This window comes from Lissotriton helveticus, chromosome 8, assembly GCF_964261635.1.
Source record: "Lissotriton helveticus chromosome 8, aLisHel1.1, whole genome shotgun sequence".
In the NCBI taxonomy this organism is placed as follows: Eukaryota; Metazoa; Chordata; class Amphibia; order Caudata; family Salamandridae; genus Lissotriton; species Lissotriton helveticus.
Genome location: NC_136069.1, coordinates 778,799,021 through 778,826,726, shown reverse-complemented (window position 1 = coordinate 778,826,726; position 27,706 = coordinate 778,799,021). Strand labels below are relative to the sequence as shown.

Sequence of the window (27,706 nt, the reverse complement as noted above, 5' to 3'; positions counted from 1 at the left end):
AACGGTTAGTCTTGATGACCTGGATAGTTTCCTTACTATCTGAGTTCTGAGAGTGAGAGGAATCATTTGAAAGTAGTAGGGTTTGGAGATCACTGAGGTATAGGGGAGTTTTACGTCTAGTTGGTCTTAAAGGTGAGTTGGGGTAGGGTGTTGTTCTCACAATCCAAAGCGAGGGCAGAGTGGAGGGAAAGGTCCGATTGGTAGGGAGGTGCCTTTGGGTTGTGGTGGGGTAGTTGATGGGTTGATCATGTGTGGGAGAATGCATCATGTGGTTCTTAGTAGGCCCCAGATAGTTGGTTGTCATTGTTTTGAAGTGAATGTGCCTGTGTAGTTCTGCTTTGAGATATTGCAGGCTTTTTTGGTATCTGTTCCAGTTTTGAATGTAGTGAGTTATAGGGGCGGGTTCTGTAACATGTTTGAAACACCTGATTAATCCTGTGTTGCATGTTGCCCACTGTCTCATTATAGGTGTGTATGGCACTTATGGGAACTCTGGGCATCTCTGATCTAAGCAGTCAAGCTAGCATGGCACCTGCCTTGACGCGCCAATAACTCTTTATAATCCAGGTGACAGTCTTGTTAGGCTCTCCTTGTAGTCCTTCCTCATCTCTCTACGGACCAGCAGTGCTTCCCTTTCCTTTGCAGTTTGTGTCTCTAGTTCTCTAATACAAGTTTCCCTATGTACTTGCTCCTTACAAAGCACTCTCCTGTGTCCAACAACCTCTTTTATTCATATTCCTTTTAGAACCATCTTAAATGCATCCCATTCTACTGTGGCTGCTGAGGCCGTTCCTAAGTTATCAGTGAAATACTTCTCTATAGCTGTTCTTATCTGTTCCTCAAAAACCTGGGCTTGCCTCTATTAGTAAACGCCACATAGGTATTGTAGGCTGTGGCCTACCTCAGTGTATAGTGATCATTGGTGGGTTGTGATCAGAGATCGTGCAGTCCAAATATTCTGCTTCCATCACTCTAGTGATGTAGCTCAGATTTCGTCTAGATTCAGGAATTGCTTTATTGTTGTGTTTCAGACAGACTGCATTTAAAATGGCACGCAGATTTTGGTGCAAGTGAAAACACATGAAATGAGGCCTGATCAAAAAGCTTTCAGTCTGAAATGCTTTAATTATTCCAGGGTGGTAAAAAATGTTTTTAGTTTAGATTTAACCTCGCTATAGAGCGTACACTTAATTTAAAAAATGTTTTTTGTTTTTTTACTTTTAAAGTAGCAGATAATTGTGCTGAAATAACAGGCATTTTGCAGAGTAGAAAAACTTGTGATTTCAGTTTCCTTTAGGAGGCTCACTGTTGCCTCTTTAGCCTTAAAGATAAGAATGGAATGTGTGTTCTCTCCTCCCTGCTCCTTTTCCTTGTAATTCTACACCCTCTGTTCCCATCTCAAGAGTCCTTGGCTTTGTTGCATATTTAGACAATGCATATTCAGTTCATAACACATCTTTCTTATAATATGTATTAATTAATCAACCATGCACCAACAACATGTGAGGCAAATGCATTTTGCATGCAAAGCTATCTAAACATTAGAGAATGTTGCTATGAGCATGTATTAACTGTTTGTGCTTTGAAAATGTGCACTAGTGCATGTTTATGCTATGTTGTACATTGCACATTTTGCTTGTGGGCACAAATAATAGAAAGGATGCTTTAAATTATTAGCTTTTGCTAGATAATAATTAATACAGGTTATTAAAATGGTGGGAGGTGAACATAATGGGCTTTACTTCATAAATTAATATTCGTTTGTTTGTTTTGTTTTGGGCCCACAATAAAATGGATGCCTAATAAACCAGGATGGCTGAGAATTATTAACAGTGTGCTGAATGAGAGACGCATGCGCAGAACAATGTGCCAGCTGCATGAACTACCAAGTGTCTCAAGTGAAGACACATGGGTCAAAGCCACAATGATCTGTACACCCCTGCCACGGTGCTAATGTACCAGTGTTTGTGGGAGAGTGTCATCCCTGTGTGCGATGTGAAAGCAAGACGGAAATTGATTGATCAATTTTGTTGCAAGAAATGTTCATATTGATACATGTTATGTATATTGTTCTTAGCACTAGGCCTCTATTGTCTGAACTGGTATGGGTTGGACTTGCGATGAGAACAATATCCCTATGTCACCTGTGCCAACCAATCACAGTGCAAATTTCGACTGAAACTGCAATATTGTTAGTGTAGTCATCCAAAAATTAGGGTATAAATAATGACCACTTAGGGGGCATGTCAGGAGAGATGAGGAGAAGGAGCAGGAACAGAACTGACCAGACATCATTTGGGTTAGGTATGTGAACATCGCCAATGCACACTGGGTGGAGGTTGCATTGAGGTTCCGTGAATTCTCAACCTGGGCCTTAAAGGTCGTGGTTCTGTTACGATTTTGGTAACGGCGAACCGTAAACAGTGAGCTAAGCAAGTATGAGTGTTTTCGTCATGTTACACCGATGGATTCACTGTGTATTTGAAGATTTCTTCTGAACCCTTGGGTTCCATTGTGTGCATGGCAGCCATTTTGTGGTTGCCCTCACATAGGCCGATGACTTTAGCTGACTTTTAGATGACCGGAGTGAACTGACCCTGTTGCCTGAAGCTGACCTTGTTAGGCCAGTTCCTTGCCCAGTAGCTGATCAAGATTAAGGATCAGAGCACAGGAGATTGTAAAGTTTGGTATGCACATACACACCCCTTATCCTACTTCTCATCTGTTTCTGTTCCTTCTTTTATGACCTGTTTACGATATGGGTTGTGGTCTTTTATTATGGGTTTGGCTGTCTCTCTTTTGTGTGTTGTGTTTTTTTTTTCTCTGCTTCTGCCCGCAGATCATTCATGGATTGTTCTGGGTGATTTTAAGGCTGACAAGACACGTGAGAAAGAACTGTCCATGCGTTTTTTCATGTTTGTGTATTTGGTTCTATCATGAATTGTTCTTGCTGGTTCTGTGTGTCTGAAAGTTGTATTTGACAGCAGATATCCACTAATTGGTGATCTACTGTTAAAAAGGAGGGTAAGGGTTTTAAACCTGACACAGTATTATGCATCACCGCTCATTTATATATGCTATTGTTTTGTCTATGCTTTTTTTGTGCTTGATATGCAGCGAGTATATCTGATGGCTTGACATGTCCGTTTTGTGCGGTTTTTTTGTGTGCATGTTTTATGTTTTATGTTGCTGCTTATGATACTATTACAAGTTTACCTGTGTTGTGAAGGCGATGTGTATCCTGCAAACAGTTGGGTAGAATTGCTTTGACACTAAATTTCACAGAAAGACAGACAACACTTCATCAGTGTATGTCAAATTTGGCTTTAATGGTATTTGAAGGAAAATAAAAAAGATATACAGGAAACAAGGTTTCACCTACAGTCACATTACTGCCCCCTTTCCTGTAAGGAACAGGCAGCCCTAAAATTATCTATCCTGAATTGGACGTAAGGATAAATTATAGATCTGTGACTTTTGTGCATGGTGACCTAATTTTTATATTACATTAGTCAGTTTTGTTCTGCTTCCTGAATAGTGTATGGCTTTGTACCATAAAGGAAACAAGGCTTAATTGTTCCCCTGATTGATGTTGCATCGTCCCTAGTAATTGGGGATGTTAGCTGTGTCCTAGTCCCATTTTCCCTTTTCCATATTCCTTTCACCAGTTAGCCTTCTTTTTGTTATTATTGTATTAGGTTCACACTTCCAGACTGCAGTAATGTACCAGAGACCCCATATTATGTATAATTCCCTTTTGTATGACCAGACTGTTTTTCAAAAAATTTCTTTAGGCCTACTCTGATGTTTTCCAGTCTGACTGTTAGGGTAGTGATGGACTGATTAACTGACTCAATACTATAGTAAGATACGTTTTCCACCTCAATAGGAGACACCTTACGTTTTTTTGAATATGACAAATTCAATGGCTATTCTAATTTGGTTTTTAGTTCCTTGTTTCTGCTGCTTTAATTTTTGATGGACCAGATGTATTTTAAATAATGGAAATACCAGGACTCTCTACTTCTTGTATTTTTGTTTCCACATCTTGATCATTAGCTTTTGTATTGCATAGTCCACCTGATGCACAATTATTAAAGGGAGGTATCTACATGTCTCTGATAATATGTATTATGTGATCTCTCTTTTGAAGTGTTCTAGATAAGGAATTTAGGAACACCTATATGTAATCATTGAGAAAAAATGTGTTTACCCATTAGACGATGCCACTATTTGTGAAGACATCCATTTAGATAGAATTCTCATGTCGCTATCTACCCTTAGATGATGGAGGATATGCTCTCACACGGAAACCCAATTGAAAAGCCTAGAGGCACTGTTTTGCCTACTGCTTTTATATTTGTATTGCTTTTTGAAAATGACAGTGCATTCTAGACCAAAATTGTCCCATGGCGTGTGGCCACTCCTTTGAAGATCGCAGGCCACCTGTTTGCAGTCCCCTTGTTATACAATGAATTGTTTAAAGCATCGCACTTGCTTCATCAGAAGGCGTTCAACATCAGAAAAAAAAGGAGGAGCTGGTTTTGCCACAGAATCAGAATTTCAGTGCAAAAGAGCGCCTGTCATGTACTGGTAACCTCTGACAGTGTGCATTCCCTTGAGCCCCTTCGCCTGAGTTTTGGCCACGCACCCCCCTTTTTCCTTTGCTCCAACGGAAGTGCAGTGCACCGGAGGATCCAAGATTGGCAAAAGGCACTACATTCTGGTGCCCATGAAAGAGCAGCCTGAGCGTCCTCTGACACTGAATGATGAGTGTTGGAGCCTGAGAATGGTCCCGGGTCGAGATGATCTGTGCCCATGACCATTGAAGAGCACAATATCTGTAGTGTCTGCAGCAGAGGAGAAATACTGGTGCACTGCCTTGAGACATTGAGACTTTTTGAATGAGCTATGAGTGTTTGCCAGGAGGGCACTCCAACAGATACTGAGAAGCATTTTTTTTCATGGGAGGCCTGAATCCAAAGGCCCATGCAACAACAGGAGCAGACTTGATGGACAATAGAAGCCTGCCAGAGAGGCATTTTGAATGGACTCTGGGCATAGTTGGTTTCACAAGAGGTTTCCGTGTGATTGTATAGACTAAGTGTTAGGAGACTGATTTTATTGTTCTGCTGGCATTATTTTAAAGTAGTATTCTGTTTAGTAAAAGCAGAATAAAGTCTATTTTCTGTGGAAGAGTATCCCCTTTTCACCTCAGAGCATTAATGAGGGTCACCACTGTTTCACTTGAACATACAATAAATTACTGAAATGCATAGGAAGCCCTAAAAATGTTACTAGATAATTTTAGGATTTGCTTTTTTGCTTAGGGTTGTGAAAAATTATAATTTCATTTGTAATAGTGGTCACTACTTTCTCCTGTTGTCTATATGTTCTTAATAACGTGTTTTTTTGTGTGTTTTAAACATGACATTGTCTTTTTTTTTTTGCTACCCAATTCACATCTGTACCCACCTCCCAACCTATGTCTCTTCCTACTACTACTTCTTTGCATTCTTTCCATACTTTACCTGAACATGACCTGGTTAGGAGGTCAGAGTTATTAATAATTCCTTTGTACAGCTTTTGCATCAACACCAGTTAGTAGTGAACATCACTAATTGTTGGGTGTGTGGTCTTATGCCACATACTACAGATAGAGGTATTCCCTATTTTGTCCTGCCGTATGCAGCCTTTGTGCTACTACGTGTGTAAGGAGACCTGTCCTGAGAGAGTTGCTAAGTAATAGGATTATGCTCCAGCAACATCTTGATGATCTGATGAATATAGACCTGGATTCAGATTGACGTGAGTTTAGGTTATTGCCTATGTAAGGGCAAAAGGAGGGTCTGAGGTTCCGTGAATTCTGAACCTGGGCCATATAGGTCGTGTTTCTGTTACGATTTTGGTACCAGCGAACCCTAAACAGTGAGCTCAGCAAGTATGAGTGTTTTCGTCATGTTACCCCGAAGGATTCAACTGTGTATTTGAAGATTTCGTTCTGAACCCTTGGGTTCCATTTTGTGCATGGCAGACATTTTGTGGTTACCCTCACATAGGCCGATGATTTTAGCGGACTTTTAGATGACCTGAGTGAACTGACCCTGTCGCCTGAAGCTGACCTTGTTAAGCCAGTTCCTTGCCCAGTAGCTGATCAAGATTAAGGATCAGAGCACAGGAGATTGTAAAGTTTGGTATGCACATACACACCCCTTATCCTACTTCTCATCTGTTTCTGTTCCTTCTTTTATGACCTGTTTACGATATGGGTTGTGGTCTTTTATTATGGGTTTGGCCGGCTTGTGTAAGAAGGAATGTTAGGCATTTTTGCATGCTTGCAAAAGCTAGGACTGCCCCTTACTTGTATTATGAAGTTTGTAACCCTAAACATATAAAAGGCCTCTGCTTTCTGTACTCTGGAGACTACCTCATTCAGTTGCTACGGCTTCTGTGTGACGTGGCCTCACTTAATTAAGTTTAATAAAGATGTCTTTTCATATTTCAGCTTCTGTGCCAAGTTCTTTGTTATATTAGTAAGTATTCCCTGAGAATGAAGATTACAGTTCTTCAGCATCCGAGGAGACACAGAGGGAGTGGGGGCATTGTTCACATATTTTAGAGAGGTCTAGGCTGGCCTTGCTTTTTGGCAGATCACATTCTTCTGTGGACTTGTGAAGGGAGGGCTGCTCATATTTTTTTTGCAGGACACGAGGCAGACCAGACAGTTTTTTTAAAGATTCTGCAAAACCTCAGATAAGGGTGGGGGCTGTGCCCAGCCTCTGTGTCAGACACAGAAAGAGAGAGACAGGTGAACAGACCAGCAAAGAGAGAGCAGCTGAGAGATCAGGACAGGTTTTTGTCATTTGCACTTATTTCTCTTTATGGGAGATAGGATATCCTTTGGGTAAGGTATGTGAACGTCGCAGATGCACACTGGGTGGAGGTTGCATCCGAGGAGACACAGAGGGAGGAGGGGGCATTGTTCACATATTTTAGAGTGGTGTAGGCTGGCCTTGCTTTTTGGCAGATCACATTCTTCTGTGGACTTGTGAAGGGAGACAGAAAGAGAGAGACAGGTGAACAGACCAGCAAAGAGAGAGCAGCTGAGAGATCAGGACAGGTTTTTGTCTTATTCACTTATTTCTCTTTATAGGAGATTTTTTCTAATTATTAATTATTGATTAGCTTTGCAAAACTCGCTCTTGAATTATATTTTTACTGAAATTTTTTAAAGAGTTCTGACTGACATAGAATTAGGGGTTTCCCTTCCTTTATGGAGTGCCTTGTATGCAATCTGTAATATGTTCTATATTCATTTTATTTTTCCTATTTTTCAATTCTGTAACCTGATTGAAAATTGATTAATGAATAAATAATCAGAGAAACTTAACTTTTGACTAGAAAATAAAACCCTTTAAAACTACTCACTACTCTCTTTATTTAGATTTTTTCATGTTTATGTAAAGTCTCTTGAAGGTGATAGACAGTGGCAAAGGTCCATCGCCTTTAAGCGGTAAACTAGAGGTAAATGATGTTTTGCATTGAGAAATTACAGGTGAAATTACCGCTGGATCACTAGCACAGCCCTCTGCCTTGCCAAAGGCTTTTTGCATGCAATGCATGGACACCCAATTGATGGGAGTATTTTTTGAACTCAGGTTTTAATGCCCTCCACCCATCCGTTACCTGTGTATGTGCTGTCCATGGTCACAATATTCGAGTACTTGCAAACACCTAGGTCACTGGTACTGGTGGGGCAGATCTTTCTAGGTCCAAGGCTTGGATGCATTTGAAATCTCTTTGCCACATAGTTGATATCTGTGTAGTTTGCATGAGTGTAGGTGGGAGTACAGAATAGGAAGTAAACCGATTGCCACTTGGGGCATAAATTGCAGATAGGGCAAGCAGCTGCGTGTCTAGTTCATCCTCTGCCACCACATACTGGCTCTACGGGTCTATTATGGTTTGTTGTGTGGCAAATGGCACTCCCGATGCTATCTACATAAGTACTCCCCAGGCAAACCCTGAGTAAGTATTCCCATATATATTCTACCCCTTAATCTTTTAGCCCGTTCTATAGCTCCTCGTTCCATAGATGGGTCTCTTGAAGACATGCAAAATGCACCTGTCTGCGTCCTAGGTACACATGTATCCTGTAGCACTTTGTGTGCATGACTATGCCTCGCACATTCCACGTCAAGATATTATATATGCCAATTGCCATCTAACCATGAGATGCTGGACTTACAGTGGGCCATCCTTTGCTCCCATGCAGCCCCCACCATTGTACCTGTCCCTTTCCTCTTGTGCCACTTCTGAGACCTTGTATTTGTCCTATTTCAAATCACTTGTTTCTTATCCAGCCCCTTAAATTTCAAACCCCAAGCTGAGTATTCAAACGTATGCAGCCAAAAATCCTCAAAGCCTGGCAAGTGAACAACTCCTCTCTGGATGACACTGGAGTGTATAGTCACACATTTGTGCCATCATGCATGTCCCTTTGCTACAGTACTATTCCCCTTCCTTCGATTTGTACCTTATCATATGCTATAATCATGTTTGACCCCATGGTGACTTTCTTGTGCTCTACAAGGAGCGATTAAAAAGGGTTTTCGTGTTACCGTCAAGTTTGTATTGTGAAATTAGCAGTCATTGCGGTGATAGCAGGTCCTGTACACAAGCCCTCTTGTCTATTGAGTTCCTCTCAGCAGTCGTGTTTGCTTCGGAGATTGATCCTAGCTTATCTGTCCTAGATGGCCCACCTCTTTCCAACACCACTGACCCCTTAGAAATAATTGTTAAAAAGTCTTACCTGCATCAATGATGTCATTTGAGATGTTATCAGTGATGTAATGGAACATAACATGTCCTGAGCAATGGCATATGTGAGGTCATAAGCAGTGCATGGCATAAGTTATAGTTAGCACTACTAAAAAATAACTGGTGAATTTCTGTGTTTTTTTTGTTCAAAACGTTAATATTGTCCCCTAACTGTAACAATACTTTAACCTTTGTTTTTTCAATGTATACATATATCTTCAAGATACATATCTGTGTAGTTAGAAATACTAAATCTATACGTCCCTATATGCACTAATGTAGTGTTTTATCTAGGAACCCGAATCGATATTCCTATTTTATGCCCTTGTCCGGCTATAATCAATAATATCCATACAACGGCATAATAATCCTATCCATAATTCAGTCGTAGCACATGCTGTCACATTAAGCAAGGCTACTTCTCCGGCCCCCTAGTAAGCACACCGAGTTCTCTAAACAAAACCAAGCCTCCAGCAACCTGGGAAATCCCCCTTGCTTTTGTTTTGATTTCGTCCTAGAACTCCTGTAAAGCACTGTAAGAACGGCCAGTTCTTAGTGACATCTTTATTGACGTCTTATGTCCAACCTCACGTCAAACCCAGGCACCTTTCAGGTATAAATATACCAATGTTGCCTTAAGCAAACACACGGTGGTGATTCTGGAGCAGAGCAGCTATCTACTTGCCCGGGAGCCCGGCTGATGCGAGAGCCCACGGACGCTGCCCCTCCCTTTTGACACGCTGAGAAAGACGCTGTCTTTTCTCCTGCCGAGAAAATCCAGCTCCGGCGTTTCCAGCCTACCCTTGCGGGTTGCTGGCATATCGAGTCCTGAGAGAGAGATACCAGACCTCCTGCTTTCTAATACCCAGGTACGGAGCTGACTAAACCCTTAAAGAGAATTCTTGAGTCAGATTCTTGGCAAAACAAACTTAACTTAAACTGCTACTTACTTACTCCTTCCCACGTATTAGGCTTAGGTCAGGTACACCGGGGTAGGCGTATTTAGAAGCAGCAGTTGAGTACGATTAGTCAATGTATATATGTATGTATATATTTTATCTATTTTAAAGTATCATATGGCTAAGAAACCATATCAATGCTTTTACAGTATTATTTTATAATCCTCCTTTTACTGTACGCACTTTACTTTACCATGAGTATTACAATCGTGGCAATTCATTTCTCTTGTATGAGGAAGAAGACTGCTCAATAAATAACACCTTTTATTGAAAACGCCCGTCTCTCTTTTCTCTGCATTCTGGTGAAACTAAGTACGCACATTTGACTGAGTAAAATAGCTGTCTTTTGTTTTCACAAGACTCTAGAGATACACTCTTATTCAGGGAGAGCAAAGTTGTCATGTTTTATGGTTGTCAGAAGCTAATCCCTTCTTGTCTATCCAGGGAGGTTAAACTCCTCTTTAATTCGAAAAAAGTTTCTAGTGACCTCTGAGCTAGCTGGCAAACCTTAAGTCTAATATAGTCAGTAGAAACCTAGATAACCTCAGTCCTACGTCTACACTGCTGAATATATTATTCCAATGCGCAGAGCCTATTGGAAATATAGGAACTACACTACATGGCGTCCAATGTTTGGTAAGGCGATAAATCTAACGCAAGACGTTAGAGTAACTCAGTCGTGCTTTTTCACACAGACCCTTTTTCCCGTAAATACTCCAAAAGACGTCTGGAGTGGGTAAAAGGTTAAAAATCCGCCGGAACTTAGTAGGAAGAGATTTCTATGTATAGTTTTTGGTTTAGTCAACGTTGAAGGATACAGTGTTCCAAAAATATTGTGCACCTAATCCTTGTTTCCTTGAAACTTGATCTGCAACAAAAACCTTTCTGTCAGTAAAAATGTCAGAAAATGAAGAAGAAAGGGAGACAGCTAGAATAGCAGCTCGACTCCTAGAGGAAGAGACAAGTCTCCTGCAGACTGACCCGAATGCTATACTCATTCCGGTCAACATAAGAAAAACTATAACTCTTAAACTTATAGAGAATGGACTAACATCGAGAGGTGGTATAGTCGTATTCGTAATTGTGGCACATGAATATCGGCAGACAGAGGTATTCTATTCATGGATAAACTTTCCAGCAGCAAACGCTGTCACGCATGAATTCCACTATTACAAAATAGAGGAACCTCCGGATGAGTACACTCCTTTCAAGGAGGTGGAAATCCCATTAAAATACCAAGAGCACCTGCTCTGGTTTAAAGGCGCCCTAAAACATAATAATCACATCACCAGGCTCGATCCACTAGGTAGACCAGGAGCAACGTGGCCGGTTCTAGCCAGCTACACACCACATCCAGACATTGAAAAAATGTCAATACCAGAACTTTTAGCACAACTAAAACAACTGATTAAAATTCATAGACAATTAGTCCAATATGTAATGCGGACTTCAACAGTCCATCAGCTAATAACATTCCACAGCTGACCCCTCATCAGGGGAATACAAATAAAATAACACCACAGAACATACAATCATGGCTGGGTAAAGGACCCATAAAACGGGAACAAATTCCATTTTGGTTAGCACAAAAAATCACTCAAATAGAGGCAGTATTTCCGGATACTACCCCTACTGAGAAACACAGAATTCTGACTAACGGTCTTCCGATGGGGATCGCACCACATGTAGAGGACTGTAACACTTGGGGCACAGTCTTTGCTTCCATTTACACAAAAACACATGGTGTTCCGTCCATGGCAGTAATACCCGATGTGCTAAGACAGATTCAAAATGAATACGGTCCAGAACCTGCTTTAACTCTGGGTATGAAATTACTGAAAGACTTCAAGCAGGTCTCAGCTATATTATTAGCCAACATAAAAGGAGAAGCAGCATCTGTGGCGATCCGCCAGAAATTGAAAGAAACAGATATAGCAGAACAACCATTTGAACTTGCCAGAATCATAGAAAAATCCTATGAAGAACTAGGGAGAGATAGTTTGGGTGGGAAACCAGTAAAACCCCAACTAACTGAAAATCCTGAAAAGATATTTATTAAAAATAATCTAAACACTCCAAAAAAGAGCTGGGATGGAAATAAACAATCCACTCCCAAAGAAAAAAGATTCCAGTCCAGAGGAAGGTCTCCTCGGCGGAGAGAAAGATCTCCGGACCAAGGACACAAGTCTCCCCAGAGGGAGCCCTCTGAGAAAAGATACAACCTTAGAAATAGGGATAATCTAAAGAAACCTGATAGATATCAAGATGTTGATACACGTCCCTCTCGATCTTTTCAGACTTCCTCGCAGAAATCGGAAAGAAGAGGACGGTCAGAACAAAGGGAAGAGCACGTCAAGTCCAAAGACAAGGAACCTGCTCATCAAAGTAAAAAATTACAATTTCCAAGAAAGAAGGTAGCCAGCATTAAAATAGTCAAACATGCCGAGGATACTGAGGACACAGCTGAAAAACGGAGAGTGGGCCCAGACAGTGCTAGACAGCGCAGCAGAAGTGACCATAGCTCGCAAGATCCTGATGAATCATCTGGAGACAGTGGACACGAATGAATACATTCAAGTGGAAACTGCAGACAGCAGAGTTAGCAAACCTCATAAAATATACGAGATAACACTACGTATAGAGGGAGATAAGACTAGGAAAGTAAGGGGTCTATTTTGGGATAACCTTTCCAAAGGCTATGATATCCTTTTAGCTGAAAAGGACTGGCCACCAGAGTTTGTCAGGGAGTGCCCTCATGGCGAAGAAATGATTATGCCTGCCTTCTCAAATCACATTCCAATTCATAAAAAATATACACTTGCAAGAAAGTGGGCAGTAGCCCAAGCTCCTGCATTATATAAAAATCATGTAGAATGGGATGAGGACTCTCCTCCTCACAAAATCCAATTAAAATGTCAACCAACTGCACAAAGGCAGTACCCAATTAAGCAAAAAGCTAAAAAACAGGTCAGGGAGATCTTAGATCAACTTGAATACTAGGGGGTGATTGAAACATGCACCTCACAAATGAACAATCCTTTGTTTCCTGTCTCCAAGCCAGACGATTCATATCGTCTAGTTTTGGACTACAGACACCTTAACTCATGTTGCAAGACATTTGCAGTACAAAACTCACACAGTGCAGCACTAATGAATAACATCGTGCACAAAAAATACAAAACAACATTAGACATCTCTAATGGATTCTTTTGACAAAATATTGCACCTGAAAGCAGGTATTTGACCACTTTCTCAATAAGGGGGTCGCAGTAAAAATTCTGTCGACTCCCACAGGGGTTCAAGAATAGCCCAGGATTATTCTCAGCAAGAGTAACAGAGTTACTACAAATGTATGATGATGAGGCATTATCTTATGTCAATGACATCTATCTAACAGATGATGACTTGGATACTCACTTGAAAAGAGTGAACACCATAATACTTGGGTTCGCAGCAGAGGGTTACAAATTCAACTTTAAAAAGTCACGAATTGCCAATCTGACTGTCCTGTTTTTAGGATATGAATTATCAAGTGAAGGCAAAAGCCTAACAGACAATTTCTTAGAGAAGTGTGCTGTACTCCAAGCACCAAAAACGCTGAGGAACTTACAATCAATACTAGGTTTCCTGAATTTCGGAAGAACATACATTCTAAATTATGCAGAGCAGCTTAAACCTCTCTATGAATTAATAAAACCTGATTTTAAACCAATCAATTGGACTCAAAAACACAAAGAAATTTTGAGATCATTGCAGACAGACATGTTAGCAAAAACAAAATTGCAAACTCGCGATAATACACGCAACCTTGTAATCCGAGTCATCCCAGGAAGATGCGGATTCACGTACCTGACCTCTAATGAGGGAGAAAAGGTACCAATAGCATACAAATCACACTTGTACTCACAAGCTGAAAAGACATTCAGTCTCGCGAAAAATGTTGTAAATGCGGTTCAAACAGCTGTAGCAAAAGAAAGAGCCCAGGCCCAAGGCTGACAGATTACTGTTTTAACAGCAGAATCAGCCTTCGAGGCATTAACAAGCCCACGCAATTTAACTACGGTGGCATTAGATCTAAAATGGATACAATGGGAGAATTCTCTTGCTACAGAAAAAGTGAAATACTATTTTGACCCAGAAATGAAAAAATTTAAATATCTAACATATGAAAAAGAATATCCTCTGCCTAACGACATTCTGCTCCTACAACAGTACGCCTGTGTAATATACACAAACAGTTATGCACAACCCTCAGTTTGGGGAAAACAAGCTTATAACGCTATGTGCGAGGTTGTCCAATGCCGGTGGCGCGGAGGTAAATATAGACCACTGGTAACAATGTCACAATCTGTAAAAGACAATTCATGTCAACAAACTGAATTAATAGCTTTAAAGATGGCGCTCGACATTGCCAATCGCGAATTCCCGACACTCATAGTGTGCGATTCGCATTCCTGCGTCAAATCATACAATAATGACTTGCAGAAATGGGTTCAAAACGGTTACAAAGATGACACAGGTGCCACAATCAAGCAAAAATCGCTTTGGGAACAAGTAGTTCTTTTGAAGAAAGAACTACAAAAGAATCACGTGATACATACACTGAGTCATCAGCGTGATGGCGTTCACGCTGCAGGGAATTTATCGGCTGAGACAGCCACAGCGGAAGCAACTAATCCGGCTTCCGTAGCCACAAAAAAGCGTTCAGAAAAATACATAGACGGGGAAACCGTGCTGGCGGTAAAAACGTCTTCAAAAGGCGACTGTGCAGCACTACCCGTGAACTATCCACTCAATTATACATACATAATCGATGCAAACTCCCTTCCTTTTGCTCGAATCCCTGGAGTGGGGGATAGAGTAATTCCAAACACAAACAGGAGAATCTTCTTAATACAAGAAGCACATATGGGATTAGGTCTAAGGCATCAGATGATCAAAGAATCTCTGACAGAATTACAATCAGAATACTGGTGGCCGGGAATGAGCGTGGATAATCACAAATTTGCAAAAAATTGTGAAAACTGCAACAGAGATCGCAGTGGCGAACCGGCCGAAGTAGTGCCAGAACACCTAATAGAAAGCATAAGGCGATCTATTCGCATGATTAAACAGGAAACATGCATCCCTATGTATATTATTTAAGACCAGATTCACTTAAAATGTAGACACCAGCGCTCGGCTGACGCCAGAACTGTTATAAAAGATTTGCGAGTCTATATCGGCACATACGCAATTGGCATGCTACATTCTGACCAGGGTCCTGCTTTTAGCTCTCGAGCTTATAAGGAGGCCATGACCAGCATGGGCATTGCATTGCTGTACTCTTGTCCCTTCCATCCTGAAGGAAACGGGATTGTGGAAAAAAAAAACGAGACATAAAGCAATCTATAACGGCGAGGGTATTAGGTACGGGTGATGGGTGGGTCCAACATTTAACAAGTGTCCAACGTAGTCTTAACAATCTGCCAAGAAATTCTCTAAAAGGTTTCAGTCCGTACGAACTATTGTTCGGGACTAGAATGCATATTCAGGACCTTGATAGTCAGACTTCGGTGGTGGAAGAAAAATGCTTTGATATCAAAGATCGTTTGGCTATTTTACAGGACTTAAATGAAACAAGAAAAGACCTGAGCAACGTAAAGCTAAAACAGCAGCCATCAGCCACTGAAGACAAACCACCTGTCCCAGCAAGGCCTGTCTGGATTCCAAAGATTGGGGATCTGGTTGGGGAGAAGATCGCGGTGAAGAAGGAATTTGGGCCTTCTTACAGAAAAGCAGTACCTGTCTTAGCTGTCAACGGAACAAGATCAGTTGTACTACCGCCCCTTGCTGGTAAAAAGGAGAACCGAGTTGCATCAATCGACCTGGTAAAACCACAATCATGTGGCCGATAATAAGTAGTAGGCCCAGTGGACTCCCAAGAAATAGCAAAAGACCAAATCTTGCTACAATCCAAGAGGTTCAAACTGAGAGACTAATCACATTTGAAAAACCTGCAGTGATTAACAAGGGACTATGCAATAATGCCATGGAACTTGTGCCTCTTGAAGCCCAAATTAAATCAGTTCATCAAGAAACACCTGTCTACAACGATGTAGCCACTGACTATGCTTATGAAACAAAGAAAATTCCAAAAGCAAATAAAAATCCAGAAGCGATTCCAACAATTGATAGAACTGCATCTGGCTACTTCATCAATTTCGATGACTTTTCTGAGGATCCAAACGAGCCTGAAGAACAGCCAACAACTAAATCTTTTAAAAACAAAGTAACAGAACTCTTTCATCAACTCAAAGAAACCTATCTGATTTCTCCACGGATTGAATTTTGGATTGTGTTAGGTGTACTTTTCCTCCTGCTTTGGCTCATCATGGTTCTTTGTTTGGGAAAATTCATTGAGGGAAAATACAGTACAATGGACACAGCAAGTCAGAACATCAACTTGGTCCTAAAGCCACACAAGTCATCTCACATAAGAAAAGAGAACTATCATCCGTGAATGTCACAGCCAATCCAATACCCGGTGGGGTAGCTTGGGACAAAACAGATTACGAAATGTATGGCCCGGTCGAGCTCTTGAAGTATCCACACCAGTTCAAGATTTCATTGAGTGACTTTGTAAAACCGAGCACATTGTCTAATGATTGGGACTTTGAAAGTATTAATGATATGATGTCAGATTTAGTAATGTCAGCAAAATTTACAGAACATGATTACTTGCAGGGTTCATCTAATTATGAACAAATGTACTGCTACAACCACTTTGCACATCACTATTTGCATAAATCTGCTCAACCTAGAAATGTTTTAAACTATAATCAATGGGAATATTGTGCAACTCCACCAAAATGTAGTTCAAAAATATTTCATGAGAAATTTCCATACTTCTCAGGGTTTAACACAAGTGAAGCAGAAGCCTTTCATTTCAAAATGTTAAATAAGACAGGAATGAAAACAATGCTGACAAACACTAAATTAATCTATTCAGAAGCATTTTATGAAAAAATGACTACATTTGGTTTTGATTTTTGGAAAAATAATATTGAAACAAAAACCATCTGGGGTACCAAAGATTGGCAGGTCCAAGGTATAGAATCATTATTTAGAGCCTGCATGATCCCAGAACAAATTATATTCTTGAATGACACAATTCAACAGACAACCTGTCTTGGCCTAGCCAAAATTAAAGACTTTAACAAACCGTCTATTCCAAAGCCAACACCTGACAGTAATAGCACTACAGACGTTGAGATAGACGTATCCCATATTTTTAACCAAAACAGAACACATCCTGATTGGACAAAATGGTTGATCTGGCCCACAGACACAAATAACTGTCAAGACAGATTCCTGAACAAAATACAGGGGTTCAAATTGACCAGGCCAGGCCCTAGATACTCCCAGAGACAACATCCAGGGATAGTTACTACATACAGTGTAGGAAAACTCTGCCTCGAATGGCTACAGAAATCCACACTGGTAGAAATTAAGCAACACTTGACTTTACTTAAAGACGGTGCTGACTTGCGAGATTTCATAATGGGACCACGCAAACAGCGTCAAAAACGTTTCATAGCGGCCGGTATATATGCAGCTTACAACGAAGCTTGGAAAGAAAGGCAAATTGAAACAGCAGAAAAAATACGGGAAATTGACCGTATTAATTTGGAAAAATCACTTTCTGTTGTGGACAATGGGTTAATGACTTTGTCCTCCAGAATATATTCACTGGACAGTATTGTATCATCTGCTATAGATATAATAGAACAGGACTTGCTAATGTTACAACACGGTCAGTCCCAATTACGTTCTATTGTACAGCTTGGCTGGACGTTACAAAATCTGCGTTCAGGCTACGTGGCTTGGCGTTTACTCAACACAACGTCATTATTCTCTATCTTTAACCTTACTGATACACAAATCAGCTTGGCACAGAAAGGAGCAGAATATACAATTCTGAGCATTGAAAAACTTGAGAGATTACCATTGACAATGTCAGAACGACCTGTCATTGAATGGATAATACACGAAATAATAACTATTCCGATAACAACTTTCACATTTAAATTCTGTCAAGAATATATACCAGCAGGCCAGTATGAAAGGTTGGGTAAAGGGTACATTAAGTCATCATGGAAATTACCTTACACACACACATGTTATAGTGAAAAGGAACATAATGTATTTCTTAGTGGTAATAATTGTAAAAGATCACTAAGTGGTATACTTCTGTGTCAAGGTATTAACCTGCATGGGGCCTGTGAGGGGACTTCAAATAACCTTTCATGTCACCAGCATGGCACACCTGCAACTCGAATAGAGCCATTCTTTAGACGGCTTTCTAACGGGAGCTATATTCTAATAGTTGACCACAGATGTTGTGGCATGGTGCCAGGAAAAGCTTATCTCGGTAGCGTTAGTTCCATGGTCACTTGCTGTATGCAAGTATTGTTTCCAAACAGCACTCCAGACAGGTAGGAAAACATTTGGCCATTTTTGAATATCTCTTCTATTCGAATTGATACTTTAAGCAGAATGAAGTCTGTCCTTTTGCAGACAACTGTGCCCTTGACGTCATCAAAAGAAACGTATGATCTGCAAGTCGCAAGGACAACGGCAGAGATACATAGCCTTTTATCAACAAATTGCCCCCTACATTTCGCAGAAATGTTAAGCCAAATCCTAAATATTTCTGATACGAGCGGTATCCCACATGTATTTAAGACAATTTTTTCGGGACTGTTAACACCCTTCACAACAGTTCTGGGCATTTTTTCTAATTTTGGCCATTCTGTCTTTGGCGGCCTACCACTCCTGTTGGGACTCGTAGCAGACATTTTATTTTTGATACTTCTGCTTCGTTATGGCAAGCCAAAACGCAGACAAGACTCCAGCAATAATGGAAGAAACAATCCTAGCTATACGCTATCGGGACCGCATAACTACAGTCCTTGGATTAGCCCGGCTAAGAGATCTGAATATGACCTGGTTTCTTTCATTCAGACCCATCTGGCAGAATTGTATCTTACGTGTGCTTCCATGTATGGTATGCGGAGAAGAATGCGTGTTGGACGTCTGTCTTACACTGCAATCAGCAGTACCATTGGATACATATACTTTGCTAAGTCCTGTAACGGCTCATGCATCGTGTTGTCCCCAGCGGTTACCAATCCTGATGACGGCATTCATTGAGACTTCACCACTGCGATTAAAGGGTAGTGAAGTACGAGATGAGAGCAACATCACCCAGGTACGACCTTCTGTGAGCATTGCTGATCCTGTCCTCGATGATAGCAATCATTCTCACGACTGCACAGTTGCGGAATTTTCCAACTTGGTGGAACTTTCACCTGAAGCGGTAAACCACTTTTTTGAAAGTCTGTCTGAAATTATGTTTTCCCCCGAACAAAAAGAATAACTTTTAAGCAAACTAGTACACAGCGTTCTCTGAACTCTGAATTCGGCCTTCGACTTTGATAAACAAAAGCCACTGAACATATTTGGAACTATATATTTTTTTCTCTCTCCCCTGAAAGTGATTTTTTTTTTTTTTCCTGATTCCAAAATATTTTCCTTTTTTTCTGGCACATGTACTCTGCTTGAAGTAAAACTATTCTTAGAGAACAGAGCTTCTATTTTAGGAGCTGTAAAGACAATATATCACGTCAGCCTCTAGCACATTTACAGCAACTGTATTTATATGTGATGGAATGGTCTCGACCCCTTTTTTCTGTATTAAGAGCCATTTCATGTGTAAATTTCGCAAATCATTCATGCCGATATATATATGCATCCTTTTTAATGAATGATTAAACTGCTTGAAAAGCGTACAGTACCTATAATCATTTTCATGTATTTCGCATACACCATTTCAAATGCAAAAATGTATTTTGGGGTGGGTTGGTATAAACATGCACCTTTTATGTTTACTATTGCTTAAGTTTTAGTAATGATGGACATTAATTCGTGGAGTGGGTGTAGTGTTTTATCTAGAAACCCGAATCGATATTCCTATTTTATGCCCTTGTCCGGCTATAATCAATAATATCCATACAACGGCATAATAATCATATCCATAATTCAGTCGTAGCACATGCTGTCACATTAAGCAAGGCTACTTCTCCGGCCCCCTAGTAAGCACACCGAGTTCTCTAAACAAAACCAAGCCTCCAGCAACCTGGGAAATCCCCCTTGCTTTTGTTTTGATTTTGTCCTAGAACTCCTGTAAAGCACTGTAAGAACGGCCAGTTCTTAGTGACATCTTTATTGACGTCTTATGTCCAACCTTACGTCAAACCCAGGCACCTTTCAGGTATAAATATACCAACGTTGCCTTAAGCAAACACACGGTGGTGATTCTGGAGCAAAGCAGCTATCTACTTGCCCGGGAGCCCAGCTGATGCGAGAGCCCACGGACGCTGCCCCTCCCTTTTGACGCGCTGAGAAAGACGCTGTCTTTTCTCCTGCCGAGAAAATCCAGCTCCGGCGTTTCCAGCCTACCCTTGCGGGTTGCTGGGATATCGAGTCCTGAGAGAGAGATACCAGACCTCCTGCTTTCTAATACCCAGGTACGGAGCTGACTAAACCCTTAAAGAGAATTCTTGAGTCAGATTCTTGGCAAAACAAACTTAACTTAAACTGCTACTTACTTACTCCTTCCCACGTATTAGGCTTAGGTCAGGTACACCGGGGTAGGCGTATTTAGAAGCACCAGTTGAGTACGATTAGCCAATGTATATATGTATGTATATATTTTATCTATTTTAAAGTATCATATGGCTAAGAAACCATATCAATGCTTTTACAGTATTATTTTATAATCCTCCTTTTACTGTACGCACTTTACTTTACCATGAGTATTACAATCGTGGCAATTGATTTCTCTTGTATGAGGAAGAAGACTGCTCAATAAATAACACCTTTTATTGAAAACGCCCATCTCTCTTTTCTCTGCATTCTGGTGAAACTAAGTACGCACATTTGACTGAGTGAAATAGCTGTCTTTTGTTTTCACACGACTCTAGAGATACACTCTTATTCAGGGAGAGCAAAGTTGTCATGTTTTATGGTTGTCAGAAGCTAATCCCTTCTTGTCTATCCAGGGAGGTTAAACTCCTCCTCGTTTATTTGAGAAAGTTCCTACTGACCTCTGAGCTAGCTGGCAAACCTTAAGTCTAATATAGTCAGTAGAGACCTAGATAACCTCAGTCCTACGTCTACATTGCTGAATATATTATTCCAATGCGCAGAGCCTATTGGGAATATAGGAACTACACTACACTAACCTTTCAATATTTTGGAGGTCGATATTATGGGAGTCAATATGGCTTAATATCACATTATACTGGCCGGTGATCCTTCAGCATAAGGCCAACATCATAAAGTGTTGGGCCAAAAACACATTGCTGGGCCACGACCATCAAACACAGGAAATATCATGATATAATCTCAGGGTTGCACAGTTCTAGGTAAAGACCACACATTGCTAGGCGAAAATCAGAAAGTGCTAGTCCAGTATCAAGTTTTACTCTAGGATTACACAGTCCTAGTCCGAGATCAAAACGTAACCAGTTGTACTGAGAATAGTCTATGATCTGAGCATCTATTCCAGAAGCAATTAACTGTATGAATATTTCAGAGGCCAACAGCAGGAGTCTGTTCATTTATTGGTTAAAAAAATAAGGGAGGAGCCCTTTAAATTAGGGTCACTTTAGGACTGTGCTATGTAAGATTTGGAGATTGGTATCGATTGCTTATTTCCTGTACTCTCTCGGGTTCCCTTGTGAAAAATAGTAGGTGAACAACTAACTGTGAATGGGAGGGGACGTGCTCCCAAGAATGCAGGTGACACTGTATAATAGAAGATAAGTTGAAAGATCTGCTCTTCTGCTACTGAGGGCATGCATTTGACTTGTGATGTCAGCAAGTGGGCAAGACTGAGTAGGTAGGTGGGAGTAGGCAGTGCTGATACATTTCGGGGAACTCAATCTCTACCAGCTATGCTTTCTGAGTCTAGAATGATCACCAGTTCCGTCATCATCACAACTGAACTCCTGCATCCCTTTTCATATGCATTGGCAAATAGCTTCTTTTGTACCATATATGCAGCAGTGGTTACGTTTCTCTTTCTATGTCCTCCACCGAACCACATTCCATTCCATATAATTCCATGATTTTTATGGATTTACACGTTTAGTGTGAAATACTCTTGATTTTTTGCACCTATTGGACATAAGTGCCTTCTTTTGCATGCTTGCACAGTAAGATCACTTAGACACGTGGTTCGGTGGAGGACTTAGAAACAGAGGACACCGGGATGTTGATTTAGCTCATAGTATAATATACTTACTATTTTCCAGCCCTTAAGAAGTCATATGGTATATATGTACCCGGACAAAACACGTATTCGCTGGCTGGAATTTGAATACTTGAAATAACTAATACACAAAGAAACATTACAACAAGAATGTAACTGTTTTGAGCATCTGGTGTGCCGGCTATTAGATTAAGTTGCTTCTTACAGCCATTGTCTCTGGACTGGAAAGCAAGAGAGTGGCTGCCTATCCTGCCGTGCACCTATAAATTCGAAAAATCTAATTTTGAACTATAGTCTAACGCCAACATAACTCTTGCTACCCCAAATGTTGTAGTTTTTAAGGAATGTAAACTGAGAAAAAACACACATGTGCCATATTTTGCCATTACTTTGAAAAATGGCTAACGCTAACAGAAATATATCTCCAGCTACAATTTTGTTGATCGTATTTGACGTAAATGTTTGAAAAAAAACCAGTTTTGGGCAACTTTACTAAATTAAAGCTAGAAGTTGTATCATTTAAATTATTAGGTAACATCAAAGATGACTTATCACTATGAATGCATTACAGCATAGTCCGATAGGTATTCATTTACTGCTCATGTCATAAATGCAATTCAGATTTCCTTTTTCTTGAAAATAACCGCTGAAAGCGTTATGCTTATTGATATTTCATTTGAATGTTTATATATTAACCCCGCAGAACCTCATCTCTCGCAACCAAAAACAGGATCACCAGCACGATCGCTTTCCCGACCAGTCCAATCAAGTGAAACAGAAGCAAGTCGAGCAATATTTGCACAAAGCAAGTACAGTATTTTAAACTTCAGAAATCAGGTTGTAAAACGGTATTATGTAACTTAAGGTCAGTTGCTAAAACAATAATTGGAGCAGAATAGCCCCATTTTTTTGGTGACTGTAGTAGAAAAGCTACCTTCCCTGTGATAACTTTATTCACCAACAAAAGTCCCCTTTCAGAATGAAGACACAGGACGTTGCTGTGGGTATACATGATTTTCTTTAGAAACACTCACTTTTTGCATTTAGTATCACTTTGAAAGTTGGTTTGTCAGCCAATGATAGACACATTTTCATTATTTTGCCCTGTTTTGTGAGTCATCAGTGTTCTGAAATGGGTTATACATGGTCTAAATTAATGAATGCTAAGGCTGGATATAAATGCTGAGTATCAAAGAGAAGATAATGTTTTACAGCACGTAACAGCACTTCTGAGCTCAACATATGACATGTAATAGCTACCACAGGTATTGTTGCATTGCATCTAGGTGTTAGGCATAGGTAAAAAGCATATACCACATCCTCGGACTTAGTAGCATATAAATAAATAAAGAATGAAAGAAACAAAGATCAACAACAAAATAAATTAAATTAGAAACCTATCCCCCGTCCCTCCCCAACGAACCCATTAGCTCTGCACTATTGTTGTCCAGTTACCATGAGTAATATATGAACTGTCCCCATGCTTGGGTTGTCGTAGTAGGTCATGTAACATGTCAGGTTCAAGTAAAAGGGCGAACATCAGGGGTGGGGGACCCAACCAGTTCGGATACAGGTAGGTTTGTTGTCTGTTTATTGGTAATTCTACACTATTTATGCTTGTATAATGAAGAGTTATTAGCCCTGGTTTGTGAGTACATTAACTGGAGTAAAGTCGATGCTTTAGAAAAGCCAACTCCTGCCTTTGTGCACCAGTTACTCAGTGTTCAAAGCTGTCGTAAAGCAATGTTGTGATTCAGGGTCTTGGTTATTCCCTTTGATCATCTCTCCATTTTATGCCTCATTTGGAACACTCACTAAAAGATTTCAGAGATAATAGAAAATTGTGTGAAATTCCTGTAGTAGAAAGTTTGGTCTAGGTGGAACTTAACACAGGGAATATAATGGAGGTGCTGTTGAAATCTAATACTGCGGCATGCTGATATGTTCCCTGAGTCTGCTTCTTCTCCAGCTCCCAGTAGTGCTTTGTAGCAGCCTAAATCGTTTTCATCCAGGCCATCTGAGAGGTGCTCTGAATGACTTAAACCGGTGGTAGTCTGTTAGACACTTAAAGCTTTGTTTCAGTTCGGCCTTGAGTATAAAGAGCAGGAGGGCTCAAATATCAACACACAAACATTGCTCTTAACCAGTCCCTCAAGAGCTATTAGGCAAAGAAAGGAAAAGACCATGCTGTGGCTCTGTTGCCACCAACTTATAATCATGGATTCGTCCGTGTGAGGATCGGCTCTTCCCCCTCTGAATTTTCCCTGAAAATTTAGTTCAAAGGGTGTTGGACCAATTTGTCCATCCTTTCACCCAAACCCAGGAAAGTTACTCCTCAAACGATATGGCCTCTTGAATGCCAGTGCTTGTAAACCATTTTCTTAAGGAATATAAACCATATCTTTGTGGACCCCGCTGGGGACACAAAATGAGTAAGCAGGGCAACTGATTCCTGTCTCATTGTCCATACTCAATAAAAGGCGATCTGGTTGGACACTTAGAGGAGTTCCTCAGATGATCTTCGTGAAGATGGTATTCAATAGAAACATGCTTATTCACAGTGACTTATGTTTCTAGATTCCATCTGCAAATGTCTCTAGAAGTTGCCTACTGGTGCCTATGCAAGGACCCAAAATATCCTTTCGTATGGGAGTCAGCCCTTGAAGCAATTTGGTATTTTGGCACCTACTCATGATAAATTGCCTTTGAAGATTACTGCTGCTTTAGTGCTACTTTCGTTTCTATCTTGGGAACACAGTAATCCAAGGCACATAAAGATAGATGGCCGTTATTGGATGCCAATAATCCATTTAGCCACTGGAGATGGTCCCTGCTTTTCAAAACTATATTATGAACCATATCATTATCCCGTTCTCTGTGCTGTATCTTTGTTCTTTTCTGTCTGCAGCCACTCATTAACTTAAAAATGTCCTCTGGCTACTGTATCTCCTCCGGCTTGACATCTTCATGGCACATATGGAAAGAAGCACTTTAGAAGCAAAATAAAATGCAACCATCGCTTTCCGTAATTTGGAATATAGTGGTCAGCTCAGCATCTGAGGAGGATGATGCTCTCCATAAAGAAAGGGGATAGTGGCTCCCATCCTACGAAATACCAGCCAGACTCACTGTTGTTTCTCTCAGCATTATTGCTACTCTGAAAATCATGTGGTTTAGTGTGAGAACACCTGGACGTTTGATAGATTGAAATTGCGGGTTGAGCCTTTCAAGCTGTACATATACCCAGAAGAGGCTGCGGCTTTCCTCATACCCTGTGTAGTCTGACTGAAGTAGCGCGAGCTCTGCTGCACAGACCTGTCCAATTCACTATGTTCACAGGTAGGAAACCGTGATTTCAAATATTAAATGAGTCACCCAAAATGACACCTTGCTGCCCACAAGGTAGAATGCTTAATATGTAAAAGTGGGACAGACATGTGTGACATGAGAAATTACATGCTCCTCCAGTGACTAGGCACAAAATAACATTGTCAATGATCAGGCTGTTTCTTGCACATTTGAAAATGTAAAAGTATAGATTATACACTTTAATCTATTATTTTTTTACCTTTGCCAGCTACAAACTCCAAAAAAAAGCACACTGGTAATGTGGGCTCCAAACGGCGCATTGTTGTGTAATTATTACCAATTCTGTTTCCTCCAGCGCTCTACTTTTGTGATCCCATTGCCGAGAGGCCACCCAAACACAAGGTCAAGAAATAACAAATGAAAAGGAGTGTTCAATTCTATACAGGATTATCTGTTACAAATTCAACAGATGGTTAAACTGTTCTCCAGCAATAGATCAAGTATTCATGATGTGATGAATAAAAGTTATTCAGGAGTCTTGCAAGTTGCTTGAATTCCAATTTTATTTAAAAAATGCCAATTTGACAGAAGCAATTCACCCGGCCCAGTCAACGAGTTTCGTCCCTGTGGGACTTCATCAGGGCCTAAAATGTAAAACATACATATCACCAATGATGTTTTATACATACAAATTCATCACTCAAGTTGTACCAATGGTCTAACCGCCCCCAGTGATCCATCATTCACAGACATTTTCCCTCCGTATAAAGATCAGGTAACCATCTCGAAATAATTAAATTCTCAAATTCATTAGATAATTCCATCGGTATACAGCCTTTACAACGAAACTTTTACAACGAACTACCATTACAACGCAACTTTTACAACGCAAACTATTACAACGCATAGCGCGGGGTTCACTCTAGGATAGGGAATAGGTTTAATTTACTATCCAACACCTTCCCTACTATCCACGGGGACTGGAGTTGGAATAGTAAATTAAACTATTCACTATCCAGCGCCCAAAAGCATTATGCGTTGTAAAACTTGCGATGTAAAGGTAGGCGTTGTAAAAGTATGCGTTGTAACGTCATACATCCAATTCCATCAGTGGCTTAACATCCCACAAAGTTTCCATCATTAGGAGACATTTGGCCTGCGTATGAAGATCAGGTGACAGTGGCCTTACATCCCACATAGTTACCATTATTAGGAGACATTTGGCCTGTGTACGGAGATTGGGTAATGTCAAGATATCCTTGCTAACCCCTCTATCCCAATTCCCGAACACACCATTTAAAAAAAATATTTTAAATGATAAACATAATCTATATTGTCCTTCTTCCCAGGTAAAAATATCCAGCCCGAAAATTGTATCACTCACTTGATCAATATCCCAAACAAATATGTGATTCTAATTGAGGGTTGGTTAGAAAGGTATGGGGGTCCCTGAATCAATATAGTTTTCTTTGATGAAGAGAATTATGTCATTGAGGGTATTAATTAGGATACTGAACTAAATCCTATTGTTATAGATAATAAATGGGAGCGCAACAAGCCATCAAGTGGTACAAAGCTGTATCTATGAGGATTTATGAGATATCAGGAGCCAACACTGGGTGGATGACAACATTGGGATATTGATCAATTCCTATGTATCTCCACAACCATAAATGCCTAGTGGATGTAATGGGGCATTGTTTTTGTAAATTGGCCATTGTGACAAACAGTTACAGATGAAACCATTGTCACAAATAGCAGTTTTTTCCTACTAATTTTCAGTATTTATTTCAACAGTTAATTTCTTTAAGAAAACCTTGAGGGATCTACACATACGACCCCTTGCTCAATTTGGGATTTTGTCTACTTTTCAGAAATCTATAGTTTTCTGGATCACTCATGGTTTTTACACTGATTTTCACCACAAATTGGAAGTAGGTTGGGAGCACAACAATTAGGAAAAATTAACTACCTCTTTGAAAAATGCCAAAACAGTGGTAACAAATATTTATTATTCAGCTCTTCATGTTCCTGGAAGCTGGGAGGATGCAGATTTTAGCACAGCAAACTCTTTGTTGATGCCAATTTTTAAAAAGCAAACAGACACTTATCCAGAGCATTGTTTTCCCTATTTTCCCCCAAAACTCACAATTTTACTATATTTTCCTTATTTTCTCCATCTCCACCGGGTGACTCCACAATCTCTGAGTACTTTCAGAATCCCCAGGATGTTGGAAACAAAGGACACAAATTGGGCATGGATACCTTATGTGGCAAAACATCATGGAGCTCTAACTGC

At 40.3% G+C, this 27,706-nt stretch overlaps 1 protein-coding gene across 1 annotated transcript in view; it reads left to right on the top strand.

Annotated features, from left to right (window-relative positions):
• LOC144773802 (uncharacterized) overlaps positions 1 to 27,706 on the top strand; it is a 3,430,469-nt gene that overhangs the window by 494,920 nt on the left and 2,907,843 nt on the right. Inside the window, exon 4 of the mRNA XM_078658904.1 lies at positions 22,802 to 22,903. Coding sequence (XP_078515030.1) covers positions 22,802 to 22,903 — 102 coding nt within the window. The remainder of the gene's footprint in view (positions 1 to 22,801; positions 22,904 to 27,706) is intronic.